Source organism: Schistocerca piceifrons, chromosome 1, assembly GCF_021461385.2.
Source record: "Schistocerca piceifrons isolate TAMUIC-IGC-003096 chromosome 1, iqSchPice1.1, whole genome shotgun sequence".
Lineage (NCBI taxonomy): Eukaryota > Metazoa > Arthropoda > Insecta > Orthoptera > Acrididae > Schistocerca > Schistocerca piceifrons.
In genome coordinates, this window is record NC_060138.1 from 1,017,147,392 (window position 1) to 1,017,156,740 (window position 9,349).

At 37.3% G+C, this 9,349-nt stretch overlaps 1 protein-coding gene across 1 annotated transcript; it reads left to right on the top strand.

Moving 5' to 3' along the window:
- The first annotated feature begins 5,724 nt into the window (after positions 1 to 5,724).
- LOC124795664 (NADH dehydrogenase [ubiquinone] 1 alpha subcomplex subunit 8) lies at positions 5,725 to 8,189 on the top strand. Its single transcript, XM_047259740.1, has 3 exons — positions 5,725 to 5,997; positions 6,406 to 6,581; positions 7,830 to 8,189. Exons 1-3 carry the CDS (start codon positions 5,869 to 5,871, stop codon positions 8,050 to 8,052), a joined length of 528 nt encoding a protein of 175 aa, XP_047115696.1. The 5' UTR covers positions 5,725 to 5,868; the 3' UTR covers positions 8,053 to 8,189.
- Positions 8,190 to 9,349: the final 1,160 nt, after the last annotated feature.

Genomic DNA, 9,349 nt, shown 5'->3' on the forward strand with positions numbered 1-9,349 from the left:
GACTATATTAAATTCATTAATGAGCACAAAAGTTTTGACATACAAGACAACTCACGAAATCAACCTCGTTAACCTTGTGGAGCTGAACTACTGGAGACAGAAGCAGCATTTGTGATGTAAATAATACGAAAAATCAGTTGAGATCAATAGAGTCAGTTGAAGCTTTAACAAAACAGTAAATCGACCAATAGAAGACAATTCTAAAATGAGAATACAACTCAATAGAGTGACCAATGTAAATTATAGATTAGAAAAACTAGTGTCACATCTGACAAAAACATCTCACAAAAGAAGTGGAAAAGGGCGAAAAAACGTTACATTTACAGCTCAAAATGGATCCACTAAACGCTTAAATGCAAATCAAGAGCCGATTATTTAATCTGAAACACGTAGCTCTGGCACAAATATTCCAAATTCGAATCGAAGTATGTCACAGCCCTCAGCATTCCTTAAGAAACAAACTGAGTGTGGGCATGAAAACAACATCATATCGATAAAATAATCTTGAAAATGATCTACAGAACATGACATAACTAATTACAATGACGATAGGCAAGTTGGAAGAAGTAAATAGTAATAAAGAGTCTGCAAGCCATGAGGTAATGCAGTATTCGTGTGTGGATAATGTCTCTATTAACAAATGAAAAAATGGACATGAAAAGAACATTGCCTCTAAAATAGGTCTACATAACAAACTGAGACAAATAAAGAGACAAATAAATAACAATAAAGAGCCTATGGTTCATGAAGCACAGAGAATTGATTCTTGAATAATATTTCTTTATACATTTCAGAAACTGGTGTCAGTAATGATCAAAATAGCCTTCACAACTCTCTGTGTTTTTCAAAAGAGAAACTGTCACCCACCTAAAAATACAGACTGGCATGGAAACATCACAGGAAAAGAATTGCTCGTTGTACAGATAAGCAAGTGTCATCTGCTACAGCAAAACAACAAATCAACAACAGGCATGAAGTGACTCAGAATGGATCTGTACAGCCAACACTGCTGTATAAAACTGCACTTCAAAAACCTATTGAGAAAGAAGTGCCAATATCCCAAGCACCTGACATAGTTATTGTTGTATCTGGATCCCACTCCAGCTACTGCTGGGTCTGGGTAGTTACTATGGATTTTGGTAATATTAGTTACGGAGGGTGGCCAGATGCCCTTCCTGTCGCCACCCCATACCCTCCGAGACGGAAGTAGTATATCCCAGCTGTCTGCATCTAGTGTACAGTGGGAAAGAGTGCGAATGTGTTTCAAATGTCTGCGCCTCATGGAACTGAGGCAGGACGTGGGGACCAGCCTGGTATTCACCTAGGGGCATGTGAAAAAGCGCCTAAAAACCACATCCAGGCAGACCGGCACACTGGCCCTTCATCGTTAATCCGCTGGGCAGATTCGATCCAGGGACGGCGCACCTACCCGAGTCCAGGAAGCAGCGCATTAGCACTCTGGGCTAACCTAGCGGGTCACCTGATATAGAAATTCAAGTGACAGCTACGGAAACAATCTGATAATAGGCACTGCTGATGAGCAAGGAATGCTATACAGAGATAAAAGGGCATGGTCCCATTTAGGAAAAGTCAAAAAAGGCATAACTGGAAATGTAATAAGATTTCTGGGGAAATCCTTCCAGAACATAGAAACTAGAAACTAAGGATGTCAACAACAGCTTCAAAATTGGCGTTGACTTCCATCCAAAGGACAAGATAGTGAACACTGCTATGCGGCCTAAAAATACTGTAAGAAGGTGTTTTTTATTCCGCAGATCAACCAATGCCCCAATAAAAGAGAGTCTGAAAACCAGGACCACAGACTATCATATAGAAAGAACATTAGTGATGACTATGTTATAGCAAGTGACACTGTGCATTGTTTAAGAACTGAGGTGAACATTCTATCATTCTTTATAGAAAAAGTGAGCCAGATTTTTATGTATAAGTGGCTCAAGGAGAAGGTGACTATTGCAAATCTATTGAATATTTAGATGTGGTAAGCTCATGGTATCGAGCTACTACAATTCACGGTGGCGTATTTGCATATGCAGACAAGAATCTTAGTGTAAAGGAAACTGATTTAAAAAACTTTTGTATAGACCAGGACTCCAACTGGCTTCAATAGTGTTAGCAAATATTGGTCTCATTGTTGTCTTTGTGTAGCATTCACCAGATGGTAACTTCGAAAACTTTGTTGCACAGGTGGACAACTGTTTATCTTATGTTACACACCTTAAGTCTGAAATTGGATTTTGTGGTTACTTCAACATGCATGTAGGTGATGGAAGTACTAAAGAGAAAGTCTTCATGAAGTTATGAGCTGTCTGCAGCAAACAAGTTCCCAATGATGGATGATACTGTCTAGATGCAGTTATCACCACCCTCAGTATTTGGGATTAGTTGATTGCAGATCACAGTGCATTAGTAATGGAACTCAGCATGAAGAGTAAGAGCAAACTGCAACCTAGCACAAGGCACTCAAGCTACACATTCAGTAACAGGTTTATCAAAGAAGAGAGATTAAATGACGTTAAGGCAGTGCTGTCTTATGTCAATTGACAACAGAAAATTGCAGAAATGGGGGCCAGTGACTCATCTGAATGTCTATTCACCCAAATCCTGAAAATAAAATTTGATGACATGTTCCCAGTAACCCTCAAGAAGTTTCCTTGGGGAAATCAGAAGAAGGGAAAAATCTATTACAGTGAAGAGGTCGTGTACACCTGAGCTAGATAGATTAATGGGCATTGTATTAATGTTCATAGACCATAGCTTTAGGTCTTCCAACTGAAGATCTGCTTCATTGCAACTATTTGCAAGCCAAGGGGATTTACAGAAAGGGAGTGGAGGATGCAAAGAAGGAGTACAATGATGAGATCATTAAAGAGTCTCATAATCCACGAAAAGCAGCTTGAAATTTGGTAAATGAGCACAGAAAGAAGACTACTTCTACCTTAAGTTACTGTAGTCTTAATACCTTCAATCAGTACTTCATAAAGATAGTAAGAAATAGTGTAAATGAAATTAACTCATATAAAAAACGTAAGCTGTTGCACTATTAAAAAGTGGAAGGAATTTCACCCTAAAGACACTTTAAAAATAGTGAACACATACAAACATTAAGAGAGTGACAATATCTATGGCATGTCCCACACAATTCTCAAGAAAATTATTCCAGAGCTTGCTCAACCACTAGCCATAATAATCAACCAATATTTATTGTTTGGTGTCTTCCCAGAATTCCTGAAAGTGTCATGAACAGTACCACTCAAAAAAAAAAAAAAAAAAAAAAAAAGAGTACCTATGTGAAGGGTCCAGTTTCAGACCAATTTTCATAATCCCCATTCTGGCTAAAGTTATGGAGTCTGTAACAAAACACCAGCTACAAAATCGCTTCTAAGGCAATAAACTCTTTCAGGACACAGCATGGTTTTTGCAACGGAAAGTCGACAGTTACAGCAGCAATGGACTTAAGAAGCAAGATAAGGCAAGTGTTTGAAGACAGGGAAAGTGTGGCACTGACACTCTGTGACCTCAGGAAGGCATCTGAGTGCTTCTCACACAAAATACTGCTTTTAATAAATTAAAGTGCTGTGGTACTGAAGGTGTTGTGCTGGCTGCTCTTCAATCCTATCTTGAAAACCGAAAGCCAGTAGTATCAGTTCATGGTGCAATCTCCCAAGAACAAACACTCGAGAATGGTGTACCCCATGGGTCCATCATAGGGCTTCTCGTCTTCCTTACTTACGTCAATGATCTGGGTTGGAACATACAAATATTACAGTTTGCTGATGACACCACTCTTTTTACTAAAGGAAACCTGCTGCACAAGCTCCACAAGCAACAGGTATATTGTATGAAAACATCAAAAAATGGTTAATCGAAAATCAAGTGAAAAATGAATGAAGAAAAAATACAACATCTGATATGTATCTTAGCAATGTTGGATACCACGTTAAGATGGAGGCTGTCATACTGCTGAGATTCATGACTGACCCAAAACAATCAAAAAATGAGCACACAGTGTATCTGTGCTCCAAGCTCTCCTGTGTAATATATCTCCTGGGAAGACTAGAAGATGTATTAACTGAAGTAGACCTTATAACAGTGTATTATGCACTATTACATAGCCACATAAATTATGGTCTACTGTTATGGGGACACTCTGCAGGATGCAAGGATGTATTAATGGTTCAAAAGAAAGCAGTCACAATCATTACATCAAGCAAAAGACTGGAACATTGCAAGCCTGTATTCATACTGTTAAGAAAAATGACGATCTTCAGCCATTATATGCATCTATGTGTAATCAGTTTAAAATACAGCCAAGGAATTTTCAGCATGAGGCACGACATACATAATCATGACCCTCACTACAAGAGGAACATTGACATACCAAGCTGTCGACTGTCTGGAACTCAAGATAGTTTTCCAGTGGTTGCTTTCAAAATGTTCGGCTCATTGCCCTGACAAGTGGAGTCCCTGCCGCCAGAACCATTCAAAAGGAAAATTTCACATGACCTGAAAGAACACCCATTATACTTCACTGAAAAATTCTTCAGTAGTGACCAAAGAGAATGAACAAAATAATACTGTCTCATTTGTGAACATTCTTCATTATATTATATGAAACATGGTAAATAAGTCATATATATGCAATCCTGATGCGGTCTGTCCAGTCATGATAGGTAAACGATGCAGATCTGGTAGTGTAGTAATATACTAAAGGTCTTCACAAGAAACTTGGCTCATCGAGTTTTGCCATATGTATTATCTCCAAGAGTGGTAACTTCAGTACTATGACAGCAGCATACCGTAGATATCCCTGTTCGATAATGATATATGAATTTTATGGAAACCTTTCACTACCAAAGGAAATATTCTTGGCCCAGAAGCACTTTGTAAGGATAATGTGTGGCGAAGACTGTAGATCTAGTTGCAGAAGCTTTTTCCAGAAACTAAAAATTCTTACTATTGCTTCTCAACGTATATGTTCACTTACATGTTTCATCAGTAAAAATGCTGAGTTGTATAAAAGAAATGACAAAAGCATGAATTATACAATGAATGTAAAAATTTGACAGTGGTGCAGAATGGTGTGCAGTGGAATGGCACAAGAGTTTGTAATACTCTCCATTCATATATTAAATGTAAGTTTGATAAGAAGTCCACGTTTAGGGAGCCTGTGAGGCAATTTCTTCTAGAAAGAAGATGAGTTTCTTAGTCAAAATGAAAAAAATTAGAATAAAAGCATATGTGCAATTTAATATAACGTAAGATTGAACAATTATGTAGATACTCATTTTTTTTAACTTTATATGTCGAAATAATGTATCACTACCGTCCTTTTGTTATCTTACTACCTCAACACGGTAATGATTTGTTTAAAAAGATCACAGATTGCCACATAAAACGTAAAAAAATGAATTGACGCACTCTATTTCCTTGTGCGCTTATCACAGACGGATCGACGGAGTAAGAAATAAATAAGTAAATAATAAATAGAAGTATGCATTTTTATATCCTCTCATCAGTTATTTTGCTGCCCAAATGGTAAAATTCATCTACTACTATACTTTTATAGCTCGTTACGCTTTGCTACCCGTTGACTAGTGAGTAGGATATGCTTTCTAAACACAGTCGATTACAGAGTTTCTGAAAACTATTTACATCTACGCTTCCGTCAGCTGATTACGCATTTAAGTTTTCAATGTTGGCTTAACCGAAACCGAGCTGTAAGGTTGCCTGCCATGCAAATGTGCATGGAGGTTATTGTTTTGATATATCTGGGATACAGACGAAAAGCATAAATTGGAAAGAAATATTTGCTTTTTTTCTGTTTAATATCAAGTTAACGGAAGTGAAATGGTTTTAACAGCAGATGTACAACTACCCACTGAGGAGGAACTAACTGTACAAGAAGTTAACTTAGGATCACCAGCTTTACGAGCTGGTGCCTTCCATTTAGGAAAATATTGTGAACAGGCAAATAATGTAAGTTGCCATTGAAAGAATAGGTAACCAGTTTTGAGCGACCATAAATAATAATAATAAATAATACAAATAGCCATTGTTATTTATTGGCCATGTCTAGATTCTCGGAATACTGAACTTGGCCTACGTCCATGCCAAAACTTGGTGGAGGAGTCGTTTCACGACACTTTTTAACATTTCCTATGAACGTTGTAGTCAGGTCCCTTGCTATGTTTGGTGACTTAGTTTTTATCATGTCATGTGTGGTGTGAACTCAATAGTGAAATAGTTTTAATGCTATCTTTCGTGCCATTTGTTGTTTAACGAAGATCTCTATGTCAGATCCTAACTTTACGCTCCAACCAAAATGTGACCCCATTCTCTGTTATAATACTTTGCCATTTCTTTAACTCGCGACCTTCGATGCAGGAATTTATGCTATGTCGGACTGAATGGAAAGATCCCCGGAAATGCCTGGAAGAAGGAAAAGCTGTAACGAACTGCTCGCTTGAATTTTTTAGGAAAGTGAAAAAGTCGTGTCAGCAGGAGTTTGAGCAATACACAAACTGTATTGATAAGTCTAGCAGCCTTTTGGAGTACAAGTAGTAAGTGCACCACCTTTTGTGTACCTAATGACTTTTACAGTTCTTTCGTGTTGTGTTCTTTATTTTGTGGAAACTGCAAGTAGCTTTATAAAATACTAAAATCATCTTTATCCATTGTATGATGTGAGTGCAAGATTCCAATAACAAGTGCATTCAAATTGGAGATAAATACACTGCACTTGTTTGTAAATCTGTTCACCATAACTGTTGGGCCGTATAATTTAGCATGGCACTTAGATCATAGAGCTGCTTGCAGTTTCTCATTTGCAACAGAATTTTGCCACTGTTAAATAGTTTTTAGTTTTTTTCAAATATAAGAAACAGTTCAATTAAGGATACATATCTTAGCTTCGAGATGGCATCTGTAAATAAAAATTACTTGGTAATTTGTACTGAAGTGATGCTGACATCCTTGAAGTATAACATGGACAATTTTTCAATTTGAGCAGTCTGTGTTGCTTTTAGAAGTGTTGCCATATTGTGTTGTGCCTCTTTAGTGTGCAAAAATAAATAAATCAACAATAACAACACATAGTCCCTCATATCAGTAAAACATAATTGAATTAGTAGTAATCTCACATTGTTATGTATATCTGATGCCAGTACTTCTGTGTAAATAATACCTGAGTGTTAAGGAAGTAATAGTTGCTAAATTAAACTGCCTTGAAACCACAGTGCACTTTTTGAAAAGGAAAATTTCTGCAAATATTGATAAAGTATCTTAGTTGTAATGTTGAAAGTACTTTGGTGCTGTGCATGAGGTGCATTATCTGGAAGGATGATATTACTATCCCATATATGCTGAAGGAATCACTTGCCGCATAGCATGATAGTAACATATTCATCATTGCCAGAAGTGCTTCAGTTATTTCCTTTCCTGTTGCAATAGCATTGCACTTGCATAAAGATATAAGATAGCCTGTTCTACCTCTCGAAACCCCCCCCCCCCCCCAAATGCATTGTTTTCTAATTCAGAACTAGATGTTTCTTACAATTTTTGTGTATATGTGTGTGTGTGTGTGTGTGTGTGAGAGAGAGAGAGAGAGAGAGAGAGAGAGAGAGAGAGAGAGAGAGAGAGAGAGAGAGGGAAAAAATCTCAATTACAGGAGCTAAAAATCAGTGTATACAGTAGTTAGTTTCGATACGTTTTCATTGTATGAATGGTTTTGCAGCAGTAGTTTCATTAGCATTTGATCTGTAGTAAGATGTTACGCATGTGAGCTCATACATACATAATTTTCTTCACAGCTGTCGCAAGACACAGGGAGCATTTGATAAATGTATGCTGGATAATCTGAACCTGGAACGCCCTCCATTTGGTTACTTCTGTGAAGCAAAAGTAATAGATACAAAACGACCAAAACCAGAGGAAGAAAAACCTGCAATCTATCCAGATGCTACTCCATATTTACCAGAAGATTACCCACGGCCACCAGCCAGATATGGTTCACGCTTCCACTGGTTCAACTAGATAACTGCAGATATGTTTTGTTCCTTGTGGAGTTGGCAACTTTTGTAGTAGGCCTATCTCAAATAATACTGCTGAGTAGGTCATATTTCTGTATCAATTTTGAGATCAGAATTAAACTAGACAAATGCTTTATTTAATTTGATGAACATGGTTCTCATTAATTTTCACAATCTAATATTTGAGGGAAATTTTGAGGTTCCACCAATGTAACAAGTAAAATCTGGCTTTCCCCTCTTCTATTCACCTGTTTTGCTCAACAGTTTTATGACGTATGTGACATCTTGAGAGAGGTACAATTGCCATAGCAACTAATTTATAAGTTGCTCACCACAGTGCATTAAGGAACAAATGTAGTACCAGGTTCAAAGTGTTAGAAGAGATTATGTATTATATTTGTTACTGTTAAATAAAAATACGCCAATGGTGCTTTCAAAATAACTTTATTCTCTCATGGTCGAGTGACCATGAGGTTGTGTTATTCCAATATAAGTCTAATTTGTGACTGAACTGTTGTTTTTATTTTGGTTCCACTGCGCAAAAATTGGTAGTTAAAGTTGTGTGCCAGTCATATTTTGCAATGTAGCCTCTAATAATGTATTCCATTTTTCAACCCAGTTAACCATATGTGTACTGCTATACCGCTGGACCTATACAAGTAAAAGTTTTGCAATGTATGCATTAATTGTTACAGAAATTTGGTAATCAGCTTCATGTTGGGATTTTTGAGCATGTTAGCTTACTTCATACTTTTGTAAAGAATTGAAAATGCCTTTGAAATTACGGGTCAACAGAAGCGTCCGATCCCACGCGTCGGCTTTGACCCGTGACGTAAGGGTGTTGTCGTGTGTGACGTCATGACGGCGCGGAGTTTGGTTTGAGTGTGGCTGTCTCCAGTTCTGTTTTATCTTATTTTATTTACTTTTCTGATCTGTTCGTTCTATCTCGTGAGGTTTTTTTTTTTTAATTTAAAAACACTAATTACTTATTTTAATTATCTGTTTTCTCCAATTTCTGTTTTAGTTTATTATATTTATCTTTCTGATCTGTTCGTTCTATCCCGTGAGATTTTTTTTTTTAAAAAGACAAAAAACACTAATCAGCTACTGAAGCATCTTTATCTTCTATAGGTTGCAGGGGTTATGACCCCTGGGGAGGTGGGTGGGTATTCATGCATGGCTGTCTTCACTTACACGTTGTAGCTACGCAAGGCGTCTAAATTTGTTTATATTTAGTTTGCCCCCACCCAAAACACCCCATTTCCCGCGCTTGTCCCGTTAGTGTCATTAGGCTTCTTGTG

Bases quoted from the DNA above. Each gene is read 5' to 3' on its own strand.
- LOC124795664 (XM_047259740.1), top strand. From the start codon at position 5,869: ATGGTTTTAACAGCAGATGTACAACTACCCACTGAGGAGGAACTAACT. The intron at 5,998-6,405 runs GTAAGTTGCCAT...CCTTCGATGCAG, and splicing joins ATTGTGAACAGGCAAATAAT to GAATTTATGCTATGTCGGAC. The intron at 6,582-7,829 runs GTAAGTGCACCA...TTTTCTTCACAG, and splicing joins AGCCTTTTGGAGTACAAGTA to CTGTCGCAAGACACAGGGAG.